We start from the raw sequence: 24,387 nt of genomic DNA on the forward strand, positions 1-24,387 counted from the left end.
AATTCCATTTTTGCCTCCTAATTTCTATTCCTCACTAAAATGGGAGTATATTTTAAGCAAATTAGCCTAAAGGAAATGAGTGAAAGTTAGATTCAAGGATATCATTGCATATTTCTACATTTTTCTACTCTCTTAGGACTCTATAGAGTGTTTGGATCTGTCAATTATGGTACATTTTCCATCTTAATATGATTGCATAAGTTATTCATATCCTCAATTTGTATATTTAGAAACTTAGAGTTGAGTGGATTAAAAACTGAATAATTGAGTTTATGTATAAGATTACAGACTTGAAAATTATGTGAAATAAATTCTATTTCTTTTTGTGATGCATGGAATGATCTTGGAAAACTCACTAGACCTCCACTGCATTTACTATTTTTTAGTTTATAAAACTACAGTGGAGGGAAAACATTGGTTATTACCATTATAAAATAACTAATGAATATCCTTTCTCTGAACTTTGGCTGCTTCTGCTTTGTTTCCCTGAGACTTCTAACATTGCTTTTGTGTACTTATCAAGGCTGTATTAACAGGGATAGTTAGGTGGTGCAGTGTTTAGAGCTCTAGCCCATAAGTCAGGAGGATCCGATTTTAAATCTGGCCTCAAGACACTTAACACTTACTGGATATGTGACACTGAACAAAACACTTAACCTCAATTGCCTTGCCAAAAAAATAAAAAAGGACTATATTAGCAGCTATTATTTGCAATACACATGGAACATAAATTAAGCTATTTAGACAGAAGAAATAGAAGATAATCCAAGGAGAGAAAAGCCTCAAGCAACAGGAACATAGAAAAATTTTCCAATGGGAAATGGCACTAGACTTGAACCTAGAAGGGAGGTAAGGATTAGTAGATAAACAAGAGAGGAATTCTAATTAAAGGGCATGTGAAACATGCTATCCAGGTGGGAAATGGAATTCTGAATCTGGGAAACAAGTTGTCCCCTTTAGTTAAATTGTAGTGTGTGAAAGTTTTGGTTTTTTTTCATAATTATACCTTTTTATTGACAGAACCCATGCCTGGGCAATTTTTTACAATATTATCCCTTGCACTCACTTCTGTTCCGACTTTCCCTTCCCTCCCTCCCTCTCTCCCTCTCCCCCCCCAGGTGGCAAACAGTCCTATACATGTTAAATATGTGTTTGTGAAAGTTATTAATGGAAATTTAATTTGAAATATAGACTAGAGCCTGGTTTTAAATGCCAATCTGAGGTATTTTATTTTTTCTTAGAGGCACTAGGGAGCCAGTAAATGTTTTGAAGTGTAGGAGTAATGAAGTTACATTTTTGCTTTAGAAAGATTATTTTGGAGGCTATGTGCAGAATAGGTTGGAGAGGAGACAAGACTATGAGTAGACATGCCAATCATAAGATTGATGCCATAGTCCAGTTGAGAGAATGAAAGTTAAAAGAGTAAGGGTAAAAGCTTTGTGAGTGGAGCAGAGAATGATTAGGCAATTTTTGTGAAGGCAAAATTGACAAGATTTCGGCAACTAATTGGATGTAGCAGGTAAAGGAGAGTGAAGGAAAGTTCCTGAATGTGGTATTAACTTAAAAGATATTTAAGACTTGGGAAGTTAAAATTATATTGACGAAAGATCCGGAGAACTTGGGGGAAATCAAGCATATGCAGTTAAATCCATAGTGTTCATTAAATGTTATCAAAAAATTGACTCTATACATAAGTATTATGAATAACAAATTTTCCCACTGTATATATGTACTTGAAGTAAGCAAGTGAACAAGTCAGTATTTGGAACATTGATAGCAGCTTTATCTTTTTTATCTTACATTAAATGTTTAGAAAAGGATGCTCTATATGCCATTTTGCCTCTAGGCAATATTGCTCTGGCTATAGTTGAAAATGATGACATTTGTATACCTGGTGTGACTTCAGTAAAGGTAAAAAGATTCAAGCAATTGTAGAACTTTAAAAGATAGCACTCCAGTTAATCAAAGCTTTAAAAGTATGAAAACAGTATGCTGATAGCCAAAACTTAGATCAGCACATAACAATAACTGCTTAATTTAAATAATAGACTTTAAGAACATGAATTTTCTGTATGTCTTTCTGTTTGCTGTTTCTTAATGTCTTTTTTCTTCCTTTTTGTGTTTGTAACTCTATCCTCCTCTTCATTTTTCTCCTCTTTTACTCTTTTCCCTGTCTTTTTATTTCTATTTCTCTCTCCCTTTTCATTTTTCTCTTCTTTTTCATTTCCTTCTCATTTCCTTAATTTTGTGCTTTGTGTCTGTAATATGGAGTTAAAATTCATTTTTAAAAAAATATTTGCTCTTAAGTATTGCCTAGATTTTTATGTTCCTTCTTGTTAAAGAGCAGGCAAGTCAAACTTTGCACCTTTATTTAAAAAAAAAAAATTCGAAAGGCAGCATGAAGGATCATTGGGTAGAAAACTTGTTTTAATTGGAAAAACCTATCTTGTCTTGGTCCAGTCACTTAACCACTGAGGCCAGTGTTGTTGGAGGGGGTCTTCTCACTTAAGAGTTCTTTATGCACATGAAATTGCAGGTTTTGGATACCCCCATTCTTTTCTCTCCCAATATAATAAGAAAAGTTGCTTTTTTGTGTGACCCCTCAATTGTGTGTGTGAGGAAGCAGTACACATTGTCATCAACAGGAAGGTTTAACAATCCTCATAGAAATAGAGAATGTGTATTTGTGGGTATTTTTCTCTTGCATGTTTTGTAGATAGTTGGTTTTTCTACTAAAAATCTTTTTAGTAGGCCACTTTATTCCTGTAATAGTCGATTACTTTTGACTTTAATGTGTCAATATGTTTTTTCTTTTATATATTTTTATCATTTATAAAACTTCTTTTTTAGTATAATCTTATCTCTGGTTGAGCAACACTGGCTGTATGTACTTCCTTTATCAAAAATGTCAGTACTTAGGACATTTGGTACCTACAAAGTGATAATAAATGACATACACTATTAATATCTTACATGAAATTTCTGGTTATTCTAAACCATTTCTGAAGCTTCCTCCCATGTGCTAGACTTTATTTTCCCTTACATATTTTTAGCTGTAGTTCCATTAGTCTAACTTTTGATTTTCACTGTTGACTTTGTCAAAAAGTGATGTAATAGGAGACATTCCAGGGGAGAAAGAAACCTGTACTTAAATAAAAGGCCTTCATATCATAACAACTGAAACATTTAATTGGTGCTTTCATTTCTACTTCATGAGATATCATTATTTCCAGATTGATGGGCAGAAATGCAAAGAAGGAAAACAATTCAGTTGTTCTCTTTCTATCTAACTTATTTATCATTTTGAAATAAATCATGTCTTTCCAATTTTTTTATTTTAGAAGTGTTATTTTCAAGAATATTTAAGACTAAATAATATAGTTTTTTTAGAAATATAAAGAAATGTAATTTTATTAATAGTTAAGTCATATTTAATGTTATTTTAAGAAATGGATATTATTTCCAGTTTTATAATGTGATGTTATTATTTCAAAGAATAATTTTCTCAAATTGATTTTAAATTCACTTGATAAAATAAAATGTAGCTGTTAATGGTAAAATTTTGTACATTCCTTTACTTTAATGGTGACCAATTTGTGAGTAGAAAGAAATTCCATTAACTCAACTATGTGTCTTTGAGGCAGATGGGATCATGACAGGCACATCTTGAACACTTGATTTTTTTTTTTCTGGAAAGAATCTTTTTTTTTTTTTTTAACATTGGTATTATCTATACTTTTAAGCTTAGAATGTACTTCATTAATGAACTAAATGAATAGTAAGTTGAATTGTATTAGAAAGGTCTCAGATTGAGATGAGCTCTCTAGTCCCCCTACACCCCTCATAAACTCATTGGGTCACTTTGGATTAATCACTTGACTTCTCTGGACTCAACTTAACTCACTAGATAGAACACTGATGGAATTGAATTAAATATACATTCAAGCCATTTCCATCTTAAGCATTTGAAATCTGATTAAAAGTATTAGAATTTCTAAGATATGAAGGATCCAAGATAAATCATTGAATTCTTTATATTATTGATTGAAGAGATACTTCAATTTATTTTTAGTTATACTTAGTTTAAAACCAAAATATTAGAAAAACCCTCCCACTGAGTTATTAAATAAATTATATTGTAATCTCCCACTGAGTTATTAAATAAAAATTGTATTGCCATCACTCCAAATCTTTTAAGAATAAACAGTTTAGTTATTCAACCATTTTGTTTGTTTCAACCTAAGCATTTTTTGTTGTTGCTGAATTTACCAATTGACCAAAATTAAAACTATTCACAGATCTATTTTTTGAAACAACATGTCCAAGAAAATAATTACATGAAGTGTTCAGCCAGCTTAGTATTCATTCTATGGTTAGGAATTTTGCTTATTTTTAGTGTCTTGATTATTTCCTATTATAATTTTGGTAACTGAAGAATAAATTTCTAAAGAAAAACATAATGCTTACTAGTTTGTAATATTTATCATTTTTCTTTAAATCTCAACATCATTTAATTTAAATATTTTTGGTATTAGTATTTTTTTCTTCGAAATAATTGCTTTATTTTTCTTTATATCAAATGCCATAATTAATACTTTATATTAGTGTTGATGAATTGTATGGCAGCAGTTTAATTTTGCCAGCTAACATGTATATGAATTATAATATATATGGTATTTATATAACGTGTGTGTAGAAAATTGATATGACTATAGGTTCTGAATTGTATTTAGTACAATTTTATTGTTAATAATCTATTTTAAAAGAGAGGGGGTTATATTGTTCTTTGAAAATTGCTTAATTATAGTTTATATTTGACATCCACTGGTTTGCACTATGGTATGTAAATTTTTATCTTAGTATGACATGCTTTAAATTTCTACCTTCTACTAGATATTTCGTAGGCCCTTACAGTTTTATTCATAGACAGTTATATGTTGCAAATGAGAAGTAATGTGACTTTAGTGAGTGGAACACTGAACTGAGACAGAAACTGGAATAAAAGAAGAAGCTTTGGAGTCCTGTCTTCATCTCTGATGAGTTTACCTGAGGCCAGTTATGCTTTTAAGCATTTTGAAATGTTTAAAGTGTACCCGCTATCACCTTGAAATCTGTTAGTAAAAATTTTAAGTGACAAGAATATTAGTAGCAATAATTAACTTCTTGATCTTTAAATTTATACCATTTTTAGTTAATTGTTAATTGATTATGTAATTATAATTTGCATTATTATCATATATAAATATTTGTTTATCAATTTCACTAAAACATATATATATACACATATATGTATTATATATACATACACATTTATGTGTATGTATTTGCTGTAGCTCTACTCATTATTTTATCCACATAAAGAAACTATATGAAATTTATATGCTTAACAATAGAATAGTTCTATATATAGTTCCTACCCTAAAGATTGTTCAACTTTTATTCATGGCAGCACGATCATTAGAAATCTGTTAGTGTTTGGTTGTTACACATTAATATGTTGAAGAACATCTTTGATAGTTTGATGAATAGTAATGATCAAGTATTTCAGAACCATACTTATTTCTACAGGTTTAAATTGTAGACTGTATTTATAAAAGTAAAACTAAAAACAGGTATTAAAATGCATTTTAAAAATTTAAAAATTTTAAAAATTCCTTCTAAATTTACTAGATTGTTTTAATTCATTCTACTTCTTTTTGTAGAAAGACCCAAAGGACTGAGGAGTCAGTATATTCATTTTATAAACTAAATTCTAATATTATGTTAATTTTTCGTGGTAAAATTATTTCGGAATAGATAATGTAACTCACAAATAATGAGCTACTCCTAGCTACCATTTTCCTGAATTTTAGCCTGTAATTGCCTCTTTGCATTTGTTGAAATCCCATCATGAAATATAATTTTTAAAAAATTTGTTTCTACAGTGTTTCAGTCTGTTTTCTGAGTAGACAATAGAGTATAAACAATAACATGATTAATTTTGCAGGTATGACAAGTTTGAAAATTTCTTTCTTTCCCTAACAATTCTTTTTGTTTATTTGCTTATATATTCTATATGTTGTTATATTTTCACTTACATTGTAATCTGTTAGAGAAAAACATCCATCCTAACTAGTTCCCTTCTAATTCGATATATGGTAGTACTCTTTGTGCCTTACAGCTTAGGTTACCCATTTTTCCTTGCCTCAGTTGATCTACTAACTTGTTGCATGTCTGCCATTCTTTTATCTACCTTTGATCCTCCTTTTCTTTATTTATACATCTACATACTTTTTAATATCTCTGAGAGACCGGCATGCTACTATGGGTGCAAGAATCTTTTTGATTAGGCTATCAAGAGGCTATCAGGATGAAAAGCAAGCTGAAGCAATAGACTAGGGACAGAACCAAATTTTCCTAGGTATCTGTTGTTCTTTTAAGTACCTCTAAATCTTTACTTCAGAACCAGTCTCCCAACCAGTATTAATGATTTCTGCCCTGGTGGGTTGGATTTATAAAAAATATGTAGCTTCAGTCTTAGTGAGAGTAGGATTATGACATTGTTTTCATAGACATACGAAATTGTTATTTATTTTTTACTTTTATATCAGTGATTTTATAATATAGGTATAGTACTATCCTTTTATTTTGAAGAATTAGTCTTTGAAGGATCACATCATTGGAAATGAATTTATTGTAGCCATTTTTAGTTACTGATAGCCATCCATACTTTCAAGAAATCAATTATCAGCCGCTTTTGTTTAATTTTTTTGTGATATTATTGCTGCTTATTTACACTTGTTCCAAATAAAATTTAAACTAGTAGGACCTGTGATGAACACCCAGCTGCTATAGTACTGGAGATGATGCTGAATCAAACTGTTTATCACTGTCTCCACTCATAATGAAGTTAATGATTTAAATATGACAGCAACCATAAATTCTAGTTAGATTCATACATTGTATCATTATGGAGAATGATTCTTCCTTTTTCTAGCATTAATTAGGGAACAAAACAGCTTTATGGGGAAGACAAGTCTTTGCATTCCATTCTGGATTAAATCTTTATACCATCATTATTTTGTTTGACTGTTGTGAATTTTCAGTACATCATATGTACCTATATTCAAATAAATATAAGTATATTAAAGGCATTCCAAGGATATTACATGTATAGTATGGATACTTAAAAGTTAACTGTTCAGATATTCCTTGTTGTAAAACTCATTTTTAAGTTTAATAATTAAAAATTTATAAAGGATATTCATAAAAGTTTCAGACTAAGAGAAGTCTTTGGACTGTGACATGTTATCTGATTTATCAGTTCAGATGCCACAATGAACCACCACTCTAAGGAGCATGTATGGTTCATTTTTTCATTTTCTCCTTGTATTCTTTTTGTGATTCAACATCATATTTTTTATGATGAGAGAGAAGACAACTTATACTTTTGGTAGGTTTTTAGATGTTTTGCTGTCCCACTGTTAAATTCATTAATTTTTGATTTTAGTTAAACAGTGAGGAAAGAGATACTTGCCCTTGTTTTTAAAATGGTAGCATAGCATTGTATTAGAACAAAAGACAAGGGCTTAGAGATGAGGAGTCTAATATTATCTCTGTTCCTGACCAGTTTGGGACAAGTCACAGCCTCTGAGCTCACCTCAAGTTTTCTCATGTTTCAAAAGAAGAGGTTGTATTAGATGATTTCAGTGGATATTCATAATTATGTCATTTGGTAATACTGCATATCTTGCTTCATAGCCAGAATGTTTGAATTGGAAGTGATTCATAGACTTAGAAATACCCATTTGGGTTTTATTTGTAATGATTCTATTGTCATCTAAATGTTGGACTTTTGTAATTAGTAGTTTCATGAAGAAGTATGCAAAATATATTAGGGATTTTATTTAAAATGGTTTTCTATAGAAGCAAGATGTGGTAAAACGTGTTATTCAGATCTTAGAAAAACTAAACTTGTCATCCAGTGGAAAGATCATGGACCCCAGGGGTAAGGAGGTGATGGATTTGGTATTCAAGGAGGTTGGTCTCCATTTCTGCCTTTGACACTTGGTCCTTGAGTATCGTGGTTCAGCTTATTTAGCTTCTTTGGCCCTCAGTCTTAACCTGCAAAAATAAGACATTGAACTAGATAAATTCTTACATGTATTCCAGCTCTAGATGGATGATCCTGTAAAGTCAACAGCACTAGAAGACTTGGACATTGAATATCCATGAGAAGAATTAAATAGAAACAAAAACACAGTTTAATTAAGAAACTTTATGTTTGGTCAGTTTATCAAAGGAAGGAATACTGTAAACTGAGAAAAACTGTAAAAACTAAATTCTGGACATAGCGATTATGAAAGTTTGAGGAAACATAAGAGAACAGGAGGAAAGCAGGGTATATAGACCAGGGAGACATGGACAGAGTTGAGTTGAAAACAGGGATGAATGTCAGCATTTAAGAAAACATCAAATATAGCCATGACGAGTTGAGAATAGTTTGAAGGAGAATAAATGAAACAATGACAATCTGGAGATTGAGATAGTAAAGATCTAAGAGACTTCTTCAAAAACCTGAGCAATATGAGTAGGACACAATATTTTTCAGAAAGTCTTTAAGAGCATCAAAAAGTATGTAGATGCTTAATAATAATAAAGATATAACATGGAAACTATAGTTTTGAGTACATAAATACAGTATACAATCAAGAATAATGCTTATTTTAGGAATAAGTTATAAAAGAACCATTTTATCATTATTCATAAAAATATTTTCCTTCTTTAAATGAACTTGGGATCAGAAAAAAGGGAATACTCTAAGTTTCACTGAAAGTTTAGTTGTATTCAGAACATAGTGGTGTTCAACATTTCAGTCAAGCATCACAACTGTACTTTCTGACTCCCCAAAAATGTTACATCCAAACGTACCTTCTCCTTTAAGTCTGCTTTTTCCCTCAAATACCTAGCATAATGTGGTAGCCTATGCCCATAAATATTTGAAGAATGGAATTGAGTAATGGTAAATAGGATCCTGTCTATTCCACATAAATCTGACCATTTTATTTCTTGTATATATCTTATCCAAGCCCCTTAACCAAACTTGACTTTTCTATTTAAAAGTGGCTATAAAACAAACACTATTACTCTGTGAAGAAGATAAAATAATCATCTCCCAATGTAACAAAAAAAATTTCCTAAGACTAAATCTTTTTTATATACTTTTCAAGTTTTTGACATTACTCTTGTCTCAGATGCCTAGTACTAAATTCTTGGAGCTGTTCTCTATTTTTATTATTTCTCCTATACTTTGTTAACAAGTTATTATGTTTTCGTCCCCTTTATAATGTTTTACTTTATTATTTATTCTCACTCTTTTATTAACCTCTACCTTTATAATTAACAAATATCTAAATTGTTCCATTATTCTTACTGTGCTAACCCATATGTAATGATTTTTAATGAGGTTTATAGTAATATCTTTTTTCCTGAATCCCATTACTACCACTCTGCTGATGTTTTTTTTTTTTTTAATAACTTTTTCTTGACATGCCAGGGTAATTTTTTACAACATTATCCCTTGCACTCACTTCTGTTCCGATTTTTCCCCTCTCTCCCTGTACCCCCTCCCCCCCCGATGGCAAGCAGTCCTATACATGTTAAATATGTTATAGTATATCCTAGATATAATATATGTGTACAGAACTGAACAGTTCTCTTTGTTGCACAGGGAGAATGGGATTCAGAAGGTAGAAATAACCCGGGAAGAAAAACCAGAAGTTCTACTGATGTTTCTTAAACATTGTTTCTGTGAATTTTTTAAAAATACTCAATAATTCTCCCTGCTTACAATCCCTTCCCAGTCCAGTGCTTTCTGGGATGTTGAAATTGTCTTAAACCACTGTTTTATATTATTGATTTGTTTAGAAAAATCTGCCATGGCTTCCTGTCTCTAGGATCTAAATCCCTAACTTCCCCTTAAGAATTGTGACCCATCTTCTCCCTTAACTGCCCAATACGTACTCTCTGTTCAGGTTTTGTTGCTTTTATTCATATGTACTATGCTTTTCTCGTTTGTAAATTCTTTTATCTTTTGCCTGAAAAGACTTTGACCTTTTCTTCTCTTCTCCATCTGTTCTTTAGGATATGTCTCAAGCCTTGAGCCTTCCCAGATTGTGTTAGCTGATACTAATTTGTCAATTTTTAGAAATTTTGTAACACTTAGATAGTATAGTATAAATCACACAGTTTGGCAGTTTGTCATTTATTTTGTCTCTGGTTATTTCCCAGCAATATTATTTTTCCTAAATCTTATCTCAGTTACAATTTCTTTAAGCATGGTCTGTATTTTACACTTTGTTTTGCTCTAATTCAACATAGAATTTTGCTATTTGTTGTATAGAATCTTCAAGGTACCTAACACCGAGTTAATACTTGGGATTTTTTTTTTTGTGACTGGAAGAAAAACAAGCTTATGGATTTATTAAGAGCATTAGTAGTCAGTATTATGGAGACATGGTGTGTTATGTTAGAAGAGGTATGGGGTTGGAGTCCAAAGACTTGGGTTAAAGTTTTATTTCTTGTACTTAGCCTTGTTAACACCCCATCCCCAATCTTAATTTTCCTCATTTGTCAAACAGGAATAATAACTTGTATTACTTATTTTCTGTGAGAGCAGTTCTTTGTAAATCTAAAAGTGCTAGATAAATGTGAGTTATATGTTGAGTAACTATGCTAATTGGGGCTGGCTAATAAAGTGGAGAGAAAAGAGGTAAAGTCTAAGAAATAAAACTGTCACCATTTTTAAGGAACATATTATCATCTCACAACTGACCGAAAGACGTAGATAAAGGCAAAACCTTTGTTTTGTGGTCCATTTGATTTAATAGAGCAAAATGCTGCTTTAATGCCAAATCATTCAAGGTTAAAATTAGGACATTCAAGAAAAATTAGGACAGAAAAAGCCCTTTTCATTGTCCTGCCAGATGTGTCTTCTGTTGTGATTGAAGAGATCTATTGCAACCTCTCAAATAAAGCAGCATTTCCTGTGGATGGTGAAGACCCTCAGAAGTTCTTGTTTGTAGAAGACAGAGTATTGACTGATCAAGCCTTTCAACATGGCAGAGCTTCCTGAAAGAGACTATTATTATTCATAGAATTGTGATTTCATAGGCGAAATGATGAAGAATTTTTACTGTCTAGATGCATTTGGTTGGGCACTTTATAAACTTAATTATTATAGTTATTTAGGATAGAAAGTACAAAAGGGTAAACTGGGTCCTGACCTGAACAAGAGATTTTTGAAGTGTGCTGTGTTCTTTTTGGGAAATCATAAAACTCCTTTAGTGATATTTCTCCCACCTCCACTTCCTTTATACTATCAAACTTCCTATTATGAAAGCACAAACCCATCTTGATCTTTCTGTATGACAGAAAAACTTGAAATATAATTATCTCCAGATAAAATGACTAGTCTAGTCATATTTTACTTTATTACTGACTGGTCCCTTCCACTATCTTCTTACCAACCTCCTAGCTAGTTGTATTATATTTTTGGAGGGAACTTCCAGATCAGTATGATCACAGATCCTTTTGAGTATCATAGAGGGCCAGTTTAGATGAGTTAGAAGTGACTAAACCAAGTTAGTAGACTAATAGTGACATTTCTGTAATTCTAGAAGGTTTACTTTTTTTTTTTATTACAGTGCAGTGTGCAGTAAGAGGTAGGTAATTAGAAACATTTATATAACCAGTTTAACAGAAGAGGAAATTGAGATCCAGTGTAGTTAAGTGACTTGACCTCTATCACTTGATTTAAATTTCATTGTTCTTTTTACCTCTGGGAAAATTTTTTAAAATCTATTTTCTGTCCTAGATTAGACATTACAATAAGATAAACTGCCTTTTTAATTGGTTTAAAAAATTTTAATGATTGTAAGTATGCATGAAGAAATGAAAAAAATTTAAATGCTTTTTATGTGACAGGCATGTGCTAAATCCTGAGGTTGCAAATGAAAAAAGTGAGGAGGGCTTCTTAATCTAAGGAGTATACATTCTAAGGGGGAGGAAACAATGTATATGGGCACATATATACAAATATGATTTGAAGGAGGGATTTTTTTTTGTGATTAGAAGAAAAAGAAGCTTATGGATTTATTAAGAGCATTAGTAGTCGGTATTATGGAGACATAGTGTGTTATGTTAGAAAGGATACTGGATTGGAGTCCAAAGACTTGGGTTAAAGGAAGGAAGGAATTTTTAGTCTAGGAAATCACAGGAATACTTTGTCAGTTGACATGCTTCCTAAAGAAGCAAAGGAATATTTGATTGTATCGAGTTACTGCCCAAGATGAGAAATGAAAATTCAGGGGTGGGGAATAATTGGTAGTACATATATGGTAGAACAACTGACAAGTTCTCATGGATGGGTGGATGAGAGAGACAAAGTGGTCTGTGGCTACCTGGCTGTTAGTTTGCATTCAGTCATGACTCACTCAGCCCCATGATGGATCAATTTCCCCAGGTTTGAGGGCATGAATTCTAAAGGACTGATAAGGTAATTGTTTCTTTTTAGAAGTAGGACAATAGCAGTAGGGAGATAGCAACTGGATGGAATGTGAAACATAGTCTAGTGGTCTGGGTCTCTGTAGAATAGTGAACAAGGGATGTATGTTCATTCTGTTGGGTTCTGCTTAATTAGTTTTGCAACAGTTCATGAATATTTTTTACAAGTTTCTTGGAATCTTTCATATTCATCATTTATATGGTGGGGACATTTCGTTATATTCCTATGCTACAACTTGTTCAGCTACTTCCCAACAATTAGTTGTCCCTTAGTTGTTCCTCCTTCACAAAAAGTACTGTCATAATATATTGACTAGGTATGGGATCTCTTATCCTGTATTTGATCTTTTGGGAGTATTCACCCAGTGGTAGTATAACTGGGTCAAAGGGTATGAACAGTTTGCTTTAACCTCTTCTCACATAGTGATTCCAAATTGTGCAAAAAAATTCATATCAGTTTGTGGTTCCATCAGTAGCGTTTAGTGGCTATCTTCTCTTGGCTCCTTTTACATTGACTATACCTTTTTTGATCTTCATCTATAGAGTATGATTATTAGTATACATAACCGGAACAGTACAAATGGAAATATAAATGAGTTGGATCCAGAATTACATTGAATAGAGAAGGTGGGATAGATGTCTTAAGAAAATTATAAAACTCCTTTTTAATCCTAGTAACAAAAGCTAATTTTAGTACCAAAAGTTTATTAGTGTGGTTTAGCTGTGAACCATGGGAACATACTACAGTCTCTAAAGAATTAAAAATACTGCTTCTTTGTGATACTTAAGATGAGTATCTCAAAAGAAGTTTCATAAAAACGGCAATAAAGAGAGCTACAACAGGGAAAAAACAGAACTTCAAAAAATAATTGGAGAGGACAGCCTAGGCATGTGGCATGTATGAAGAGTGACAGTTGGAAAACCCATGTGCGGTACGGTTACCTTCACAATATTTGGAAAAGGCAAGGAAGGCCTAGAGCATGTCAGTTGTGGGAGAATATGGAGGAGTCGTGTAGGAGAGGCAGGCCTGGCCATCCCATCCCTTAGAAAGATCAACCAAATCATTGAGTTCACAAAGACATTTGATTAGTTGAGTGTCATTTGTTTCTATTTTGGGAGGAGTGAGATGCAATTTAAGAGGTATTTGAATATTTTCTTTCTCAGTAATATGGAACAATTCTTCATCATGTCAATATTTTATAATTTTGAAAACTGTTATGTCCTTTACTTAGCTATTGGGAAATGACTCTCTTTATGTGTACCTTAAGTACAGTTTTGTAACTTTGAGTCATACTGCTACTTAAATTTAACACATATAGTCTACAGCTATTTAATATGAATAAAACATTTTATTGCCATCTACAACAGTTTTATAAAGTATGGATAATTTAAGATAGCCCATTTTACATATTATTTGAGAGCTTTAATTATAATAGCATTGTATTTCTCCTTCATTCTCCTACACAGGTCTAGACTGAGGGGATGGAATTCTTTCCAGTATATTGATGGAGGCAGAAAAAAAACTGAAACTTCAGGATATTGCTATTTTCCTCATTTGGAGTGCATTGGAATCCTGCACGTTCAGTTATTTTCTGTCTTCAAAAGAGAAAATAACTGTGACAGCTTTGTATAAAAATCAGAGAAACATTTCATCTTCATTGTTAGTTAACTACCTTTGTCCTTCTTCATTACTCTATCCTGTAAAGTACTCATCCTGTGAGGTAGGTTCAGTTTTAAACAGGACCATGCAAAATTTCCTTTCTATTATAAAGGTTTTTGGAAGTTGAGAAAAAGGATGAGATTTTCACCTAGTTTATTTACTTTTTTTCCTAGCTCAAATACTTAAGTGGATCTGTGATCTCATTGATTTGGGAGGAGGTTGTAATAATTTTAATGATAATAAATCATAGCCTATCCATTTCTTCATATCTGATGTGATTCTTGTTTATGACCTTCCATATTTTTGTTATAGGAGATCCCACCCAACATGCTAGGGGCCTTCCTTACTTTCTGTTCACGGGGTCAGGATACCAGTAAGTTATCCCTTGCTCTTTCCACAAGTCTAGCCCAGATTATTTTTATTTATTTATTTCTTTGATGACATTCTTCACTTCAGTTCTTCATAATTTCATTTTTTTACAATTTGTTTCAGTCTACCTATACCTACTTGAGGGTTCTTTCTAGTAACCCTCTAACTGTATATACTGTAAAGTATTGAGACTGTACCCATATATCAACACTGGTGAAAATGGATCTGTCATGGAGACCTTTGGGCTATAATTCCTAACAATACTAGAAAAGTGGGAATGTTATATTAAAAATTTGAATTTTATAGAAGATACCAATCAAATTAATCAGAATATTAAGAGGATTTTACTTCTTTCTATAAGTCTTTAAGTTAAAGGTCATCCTGTTCCTTTTCTACTAGTAATTCCTGTGAACAAATGTAGCAGTAGGAGCACTTTGCTCAAAACAACTGTTCTTTTTTAGTTTTCTTTGCATTATATCTTAATAAAATAGACCATTTCTGAATTCATTTTTTTTCAAAATTTCTCATAAGATCTTTGAGAAAAGAATGAAGTTATGAATAGAAGCGTGTTAGAAGTATCATGTTTTAACCCTCCAATAAAAATTTTGCATTAGATATTGTCAGTCTCTTAATTGATCATAAAAGTTTGTTAGTGACACAGGTTTAAATAATTTGACACAGATATTTACCATCTAACTTCTTTGATTTCATATGAATTAAAGTAATTCCAGAGCCCAGATGTTAGCTGCTGTAAACATTAAAAAGAGAGAAAGGACTTTTTTCTTCCCATATGTTATCACCATTTCTAGTGCTCCTCTGGGAGAATTTCCATTAAAATCTGTTTTATAATGTTATTGTCACTAGCCTAGGTTATTATGGTCATAGGATTGAAGATCTTAAATTTTTTTTTTAGTTCTATTCTTTTTCTTAGGTATCTTTATTTCATGATCAGTGATTAATTCTTTTTGGTTACTTATAATATCACCGTCTTTTTGTGCATTTTCATTCTATTGTTATATTTGTAAATTCTTAGTAGAGATATTTAACTAATTAAAATTAAACATCTTAGGAACTGCAGATTACTAGTTCTTTTCTTTATGAAGAATATATATAAAATTAGAATATTCTATTGATCATCAAACTTCCAAACTAATTAAAATCTTAAGCAAAATAACGTGGAGGACCAATTAAACCATGGCTTTTTATGGACATGAAGAGAAAACCTTTTAAGTAATTGTCCTTTATTGTGTATTATTATTTGCATTGAATTAGGTCTTACATAGGAGAGCTTTTAAATATTTAAGGCAGAATATCTTTTATTGCCAAGAGTATTGAGTACTCAGGCAGTCTTTCATTACTTTTCAAGCAGATTTCACCATATTATCCAGCTGCACTTTGCATATTTCAGATTTGCTACAATAGTGTCTTTAATATTTGCCATTAGGAGAAGTCTGAAACTAGTAATTTCTTTAAATATTTTTAATTCTTTCTCTATCTTACTAGTTTGGCTACAGTTCTTAGCCTGTTATTTTTATCTGTGTAGAAAAGTTAAAGAGAAAAATTTAATCTTTTCTTCTAATTTATTACCTCATTAATTCTGTTTGGCAGATTCAAATATCACTTTCTTCTGCAGTAAATCTCTGTAGTCCTTGAGAAAGCATGACTGTAACTTGTTTCTTCCTATTAATTTCTTATTTGCTGCTCAAGTGGTTCAAAATTTTTTTTTTTTAAATCTGAAGCTGCCAGGGTTCCATGCACTTCCAGTTAGGGATAACATATCCTAAAGATTCAATTCTTTTCTGTCTCCCTGCTTACAGACAGGGAACACAATCTCTTCAGCCTGGACCTGTGTAGGAGAATTTGGAGAAAATAAATTAAGAGGTAAGAAACATACCCCTAGGGATATTTTATTCTGTTGCTGAAGAAATATTGTTGTTGAAATATTCTGTTGCTGAAGAAACACGATGTGTTTGGCTTTTTAAAAGCCAGTATCATGAAAATAAATGCTAAAAACTGTCAAGTGAAATGCTGATAACTATCTTGGTATAATTAAATTTTAGTCTCTTTTTATCATAAAAGTTGACTTCTCTTTGTTCTTATTAAATTGCAGTTGTTAATATCTTTAATATAAAATAAATTATAGGATTTGTTTTATAACTTTGTATTTTCATTGTACATTGAAAATAGATTATGGTGGTTTTATTGAAAAGCGATGAAATTACATGACAGATGCATTAGTATTACAGCTAGTTCTTAACAGCTTTTTGTATAATTTTGCTGTTATATATGAAGAGGAAAAAATCTGAAATCATTATATGAAAATCAGTAATAAACCCCAAACCAAATATATGTGATATTACTACACATGTAGGGAATTAAAATTGTGGGGTGGAGATTGATGATTATGATACAAGAACTTAGCTTAGTTTTTATAGTGGTTCCTAAAGCAATACCACTAATGGATATATTTGTTTCCATAAATTCATAGTTAAACACACATTGCTCCCCTTACAATCTGAAATGTGAACAGTGATAGTTTTAGTAGCTAAAATGTTCTTTTCCATTGAATTTGTGTTTTTATTCACAGGCACATCCCTAAAAGTAGTATCTAGTAGTATCTTGACCAAGAAAACAAAAAGACTTAAAACTAAAATAAATGCTGGTCATACATATATATATATATATTTTGTTACATATTATTCAACTTTAGTTTTTGAAAGATAAAAATGCCATCTTTGAACTAGACTATACTTATGTAAATCAATAGGCAAAAATAAAATCTTTAAATCTAAAATCAAATCATTTTAAAAGAATTCCATGGAAAAATTTTAATATTTGAAAAATAAACATTTAAGCTTGAAAATAAAAGCAGGCATTTTGATTCTAAGCCTATACAGAAATGGTTATTTTTCATTAGCAAATATTGTGACACCTAAATCAAAATTTTAAAGGATAGTGATTATAAGTAATATGGTATACTGTTTTCTCATTCCCCTGATGAGTATAATTCCAGACTACCATATTATTCTAGAAATTAATAGAGTATTTGAAAAATATATTTTAATTGTAGAGTTGAAATTTCAAAAAAAATGTTTAAAAGTATTTATGGAGACTTATGGGAACTGCTGTGTTCCTCTCAGGCAAAATAGAAATAGGAAGTTCTTCAAATCTTCCATTTATGATAAAATGTTGGAGGGGGGAGTCTTAACATTTCTTATTATACTTGTACTAGAATGGAAAGAGTAGTGAAGAGGGTGAAAATATATTAGTAAATATAGTAACTCCAAATTATATGAAGACGTACATGAGAATGAAATTTTGTGGGTTATAGACAACTTGTTAATAGGATATTTGTAAAAAGTGATTCTGAATAATGGATATTTTGTACTGCATTACAATAAAATCTAAAATTATGATGGAAGGAAACAATAGGAGGTTATTAATTTACATTTGCCTTGGGGAAAAGCATTTTATTTTTATCTTTTAATACCATGTTTATGTTCTTATAATTCATAATTATTAAAATATTCCCTGGAATGCTAAAGTCACCATTCTGATAGGAGAAAGATCTATTATAAAGCAAGACAAAAATAAAATTATTAAACAATAGAAAAGGGAATTAATTAAAATGGGGCCACTAGAAAAAAACCTAAAGAAATAATTTTATAACGTTTTGGTCATGTATACTTATTGTGTATCTAATTTATATTTTAATGTATTTAACATCTACTGGTCATCCTGCCATCTAGGGGAGGGGGGGTGGGGGGAGTAAGAGGTGAAAAATTGGAACAAGAGGTTTGGCAATTGTTAATGCTATAAAGTTACCCATGCATATAACCTGTAAATAAAAGGCTATGAAATAAAAAAAAGAAAAGAAAAGAAATAATTTTAAAAGAAAATAATCTACTAGAAATGGAAAACTTCCTTTAAGAGACTTCTGAAGCCTACTCCTTTCCCCCATGTGTTCTATGGGTACAAAAGATAAGACAAGTCAATGAACAAAAACAAAACAACCCAGTTCTGCTTGGCTAATAAGTAAAAATAATGGAAGCCATCACAAGAAAGAAGTCATCTTCTCTTACTACTGAGTATAAAATGGCCCATGTGGATAGAAGATAAATTTTTAAAAGTATAAATGGATGATAAGAATTATTTGAGAAAAATCATCTAGGGAATTCCTGAAGCACTGATAAACAGTTTAAAAAAATATCAGAAGTTAGAGAATACTGATAATCTATTATGCTTGTGGTATACTCAGGATATAGATTCCAGTGATTTTTGCTTCAGGATATATTAATAGATATTAGGAATATTCCTTTTTCCAAATTCATTTGAGACTATGAATAAGTCCTTTTATTTATAAGAAGCCCAGTTATTAGAGCTAGTAATAACCAAAATTTAAATTGACTATTGAAGTGCGATGGGAAATAATTCATTTCAGATATTTGAAGGAAGTCATGGGTAGGATTGTGGAACTACTAGGCAATAATTTGTTGTTATAATCTACCATTTTACTATGGGATTTTTATTATTGGGATCAGGGGACCTGAATTCTTGCTTGTGTGTCTCTGGACAAATTTTTAATCTTTAGGTCAGAGTTTTCTTAGTGATTGGGTTAAAATCTGATAATTATCACTCTAAGGTCTTGTCCATTTCTAAAATTCTTTTGGGAGAGTTTAATTACTAGTTCATCAAAATATTTCAGTTTAACTGGTTTACACTTAAAGATGGAATATTATGGAATTCCAGAAGAATATTGGATAGTACTTTTTTTAAACATGAAAATGCAAAGTTGTCTCTAGAAAAGTTAATAGAAAATTAAAACAAACAGGAATATAGCTTGAGTAAAAAAGAGAGCTAAGGAGGATATAGTTAGTATTCATGAGGACTTTGCATTTATTTAGTAATGAAATTCTCAAGAATTTCAGAGACTTTGATCTTCTGTTTTCTTTCTCTTTGAATTCAACCTAGAGAAGTAATTGTAGCTTTGAAACTCTACAACTTTGAGTTAGCCTTTAGAGATTCTTAAAGCTAAGTGTTCCCTAATAATAATAGTAAGTGAATTTATTTTTCTGTCCCTACCACTTTTAAGTCTGGATATTTTAATGAATATTTTTAAATCACCCATAGTGTTTTTTTTTCTTTGAAATACACTCTGTTTTGTCTCATTAGGAGATAAATATCTCAAAAGGGCACTTATTTTTGTTATTGTTTACTTTTAAAGATCTTTATAACCTCTGGTCTAAATTTTTGTCTTGAATTCTTAATTTTTTAAGGTGTAATTTTTCATGAACTAAAGTTCTAAGGAAAGATACATTTCTGCCCATTTTCTTTAGATTTCATTTAGAATAAGATGGCACCAAAAATCATGGGTTTTAATTGAAGGATAGAACTCTAGAGGTTAAGTCCAATCATTTGGAAGATTGGGCATATTATAAGTGGCTTGTCTAACATAACTACACAAGGTAGTAATATGAGTAAATTAGTATTAGGAGTGAATGCAATCATTTCTCTAAACATTCTTAATTACAAAAAAACTATTACTTTAAATAACCTTTTACTTTTAAAAACTGAGAGGAATATGAAATCAAAACTTGGGTTTCACCATTCTGTTCTTTCCTACTTTTATAGTCTCTGACAAATCACTTGTGTAAAAGCTTGAATTTTTCCTCCTATGAAATGGAATTGGATGAAAATCATTTTATACTCTTAAATTTTCACCACACAAGTTGTTTCTCTTTCCACATTTTGCATTTCATGTCTCTTAGGACAGATATAATTTTTTTGACTAGAAGATTTGTTCTTCAAGATGTTTCAGGAATATACAAGGATGTTTCTGTTTTAGTAGTCTGATAAAGAAGACTACATTTACGTATTTTTAAAGTTCTCAAAAAAGTTATAGAATGATAGATAATCCAAAAAGTGTATACTTTGGTAATAATAGTTACCAGAAAGTAGTTTTAATAACTTTTCATACAAATTTAGCAATATTACTGATGTGTGTGGTAGGATTTAAAAATTACTTTTGTGATTATCTCATCTTAATGTTTGTGTTTAATATATTTAGATTTATTTAATGTAGTTCATTTTGTAACTAACTTTTCAAGAAAGAATTGTTAATGCATGGGAGAAGGTAGTACTTTTTTTCACCATGATTTCTAAAGGCATCTTGTTAATTGGTAAATGAAAACAAATCCTTCAATAAATATGAATCCAAATGAAAGAGTGAACCTGTTATAAATATATTTCTTTATTATAGTCCAAATCATTTCATTTCCTGTGTTAATGGTGCGATATACATGAATGAAATAAAATACAATGAAGATATATTTTATAATACTAAAAATACTAAAATTGAATATTTGATAACTAATTTTTAATTTTTGCATTTTTCTTTTTCTTAACTAGGTCCTTTCTGATGTTGCTTGAGCTTATTCCTGATGTCGGTCTCATTCCTGTTGGCTAAACATTGTCTCATTGGCCACATTAAGTTAATGCTTATATATATTTTAGGTGCCTCACTTTATAGTAATAGGAAATTAATACAGTGTAAACCTTAACCTGTGCATTAAATGACCTAATTTGTCCTTTTCTTCCATTCCTAGATAACATCATACCTTTTGGAAATAATACTTTTTATAGCCTACTTCAGATCCTTTTAGGCTTATCCTACACTGAAGAGCATAGTTGAGTTTTTGGAAAGTTCAGGATTTACAAATTTGGTCGTTGATATATATTAAATTACAATTAATGATGCAGGAAAATTACTGGAAATAAGATATGTGTGTTTATTGTGGAATAATAATTTTGCAAATATAATCGAATTTTAAACATTTTGCTTCAACATTTTGATATTTTTCTATACTATAAGTTGATTATGGTTGACTGAAGTTTTATTTTAAGAGGTGATTAGTTTGATATGTTTATGACAAATAGTACTACAACTTTAAATTGGTGAGTTGAGTTGTATAAAAGGTTTATATAGTAGTATTTTAAACATGAAATATTTGTAGTTACTTTGTAAACACCAAATATTTCAGTAGTCCAGGAAGATGAATGGTGTTCTGCTAGTTAAGTGTTAATAACCATAATTCATAAAAGAAGTAAAAATGAATTGGCCTTTTAAACTTTTTCTCTGAGACTATACACCTTAGCTTCAGTATCAAATCCAATGCAAATAAAGCTTCACTATGGAGCAAGATAAATTGGACATTTTCTTTTCCTAAATACTAAAAGACACAAAAACTAATGGCAAAAAAGTCCCCCTCCCCCACAAAAATCTCTGGAGAATTGTGTCAATGAAGGGCAAAATAATACTAACTGATAAAAAAAAAGCTATCAAGATTTGCAGTGTTTTGCAGGCTGAAACAATCTTTACTAATAACATCAAGATTTTGAGTGTTAGAACATATTATGTTAAAATGTGATTAGTGTTTCATTGCTTTGTCTCTTTGAATTAAATTTGTATCCATAAAGATATGCAAAGTAACTGTTCATGTATTTATTTACAGACTACAATTTCCGTCGCAGCTCAGTAAATAGTATTTCCCCTGTTAGTGCTACCCTCTCTTCTGGGACACCCAGCGTGCTTCCTTATACATCAAGGCCTTATTCTTATCCAAGCTACCCCTTGTCACCAACAATATCGCTTGCTAATGGCAGCCATGTTGGACAACGACTATATATCTCCAATCAGGCCTCATTCTTCTGAAGAAGATGTTGTAAACATTAATGTAAAATTTTCTTTGTAAAAAATCTTTACAGATTAAAATACTGTTTTATTTTTAGATCGGATTCGCACATTTGGTTTGAAAGGAAAAATGTTTATTTCAATATAGTAACCTTTGATACATATGAACATGCATATGTTTATTGAACTTATCAGAAACAAGTTTACAAAAGTTATTCAATGGTTTCCCTTGAATTAGGGTTCAGTAGGCTACTATTCTTTTTAAACTTTTGGATTTTAAGTATTACCAATTCCTGATCTAAGAGTGGGCAGTAGAACCCAGTGGTTTATGTTAAATGTTTTTCAAATAATTCTTTTGCCAACCAGCATATCTTTAATATTGTAACACATGCAGACATTATATTAGATTTAGTTACCAAGGATCACTTACAGTGTTGGAGATTAAAACAGTTATTTAACCAGAAGCATCTAACCATTATGTGGCCAGAGAATGATGAGAGAAAAAGATTAAGAAGTAAATTTTTTTAGTAGTAAATAAAAAACAATTTACTATTGTGGTCCTTGAAAATCATTATAAGTATTTTAGTTAATAAATACTTGTTATAAAAATTATCATAATTTTTGCTGTTAATTTATTGAGTTACTATAGTTATTTTATTTGAGTTTGTGATATTCAGTGTATAGTAGTTGGAATAAGTGTTATGGTTTTTTAATGTTGAAATCATGTGTTGTTTAATTTCTGTACTTGAATTCAAACACTTTGACATTAAATTTAACATGTGTCTTAACATCTGTCTGTTGTTTTAATTTTTTAGATTGCTGAAAATTATTTACAGTTCTTATTTACTTCTCTTTCATTTCCTTATTTCTTCTTGGAGAGAAATAGGGAACCCTTGCAAAGAAATCACAATTTATACATACATAAAAAATGAATCTAACATTTTGCATAAAAATTTGTTGATGTTGCACAAAAACACTGCTGCAGTAAACCTCTTTGAGCGTACATAAAAATAACTTGTGGTTGAACCTTTCTTCAGTGGCTGATTATTTTCTTTCTCTCCCCAATTTTTTTATTGTTATTTCTGAAGAATTTGTTGAAGCAGTCCTGTGAAGATATAATTAGAAGCATTTCTTTTTAAAATAGCATGTTGGTGCAGTGGATAGAGCACTGGCCCTGAAGTCAGAGGACTTTTAAGTTCAAATCTATCCTCAGATGCCAAACACTTACTTAGCTGTGTGACCCTGGCAAGTCACTTAACCCCAGTTGCTTTGTAAAATCCAAAACAAAAAAAAGAAACAAAACAATTCAAAGCAGTATGTTTTTCAGTTGGAAATTGGACTATCTTCAACTCTGCTAAACCATACTTGGCATTATTCATGTCTTTCAACTGGAAATCTTAACTGAAGTGATTTTCATTAATAAAAATATTCCATATGTATTAAAGGACAAATATAATACTCTTATGATCTGTATAAATTAGTATATCTGTGGCTTTAATAATTTTAGTAACATTTTCCTCCCGGGTCCCAGTGTGAAGTTTAAAGTCATTTTCTTTTGTGAAGAACCACTCTAGTGAGATTGACCTAGGGTTTTCATTTTCCTTGTCTTCTCAGCCACTGGCTAATGAAGTAGCTAATGAGCAACCCAAACCAAAGGAAACAGATTAACTTAGTTGTTCTATTTATTAAAAATGTTTTGAACATCCTTTTTCTTTTTATAGTTCTGAAGTTGAACATTACCCTCACCTCTCAAAAAGGTGTATATATATATATATATAAAAACCAGAGGACTGAATTTCCATTTTATAGCATTTGCTATTTATTATAAATTACACATTTTACTTTCAAAACTGCCCTGCTTATCTCCTCTTTCAAGAAATATTTCAAAGGCTTTCTTAGCATTATTAATGCTAAAGTTCTACTAATGCCTACACCCCTATCCTCTTGATATTTATATATCATGAAAAAAGTTATATGTTCCCCATTCTTTTTCCTGTGCTTATATTTCTTTTATCATCCTCCCTTCTCTTCACTTTAAACTCTTGAAATAGTACCATTTCACCCTATGTAGCTCTATTCATATTTAACTTTCTCAGTATACTCTGAAGAGAGAAAAGGTTTTTTT

At 30.8% G+C, this 24,387-nt stretch overlaps 1 protein-coding gene across 9 annotated transcripts in view; it reads left to right on the plus strand.

The window, feature by feature from the left end:
* RBM46 (RNA binding motif protein 46) overlaps window positions 1-22,497 on the plus strand; it is a 56,738-nt gene extending 34,241 nt beyond the window's left edge. For 4 of the 9 annotated variants that reach the window (XM_031941371.1, XM_031941373.1, XM_031941374.1 and 1 more), the window contains one exon: window positions 22,084-22,497. In XM_031941371.1, the coding sequence (XP_031797231.1) occupies window positions 22,084-22,283 (200 nt within the window). In that variant the 3' untranslated portion in view covers window positions 22,284-22,497. Of the gene's footprint in view, window positions 1-16,389; window positions 16,454-20,980; window positions 21,930-22,083 lie in introns of those variants that run through there. The other 5 variants (XM_031941375.1, XM_031941378.1, XM_031941379.1 and 2 more) reach the window with 4 other exon arrangements.
* The last annotated feature ends 1,890 nt before the right edge of the window (window positions 22,498-24,387 follow it).

The sequence above is a fragment of the Sarcophilus harrisii genome, chromosome 6 (genome assembly GCF_902635505.1).
Source record: "Sarcophilus harrisii chromosome 6, mSarHar1.11, whole genome shotgun sequence".
Classification (NCBI taxonomy): domain Eukaryota; kingdom Metazoa; phylum Chordata; class Mammalia; order Dasyuromorphia; family Dasyuridae; genus Sarcophilus; species Sarcophilus harrisii.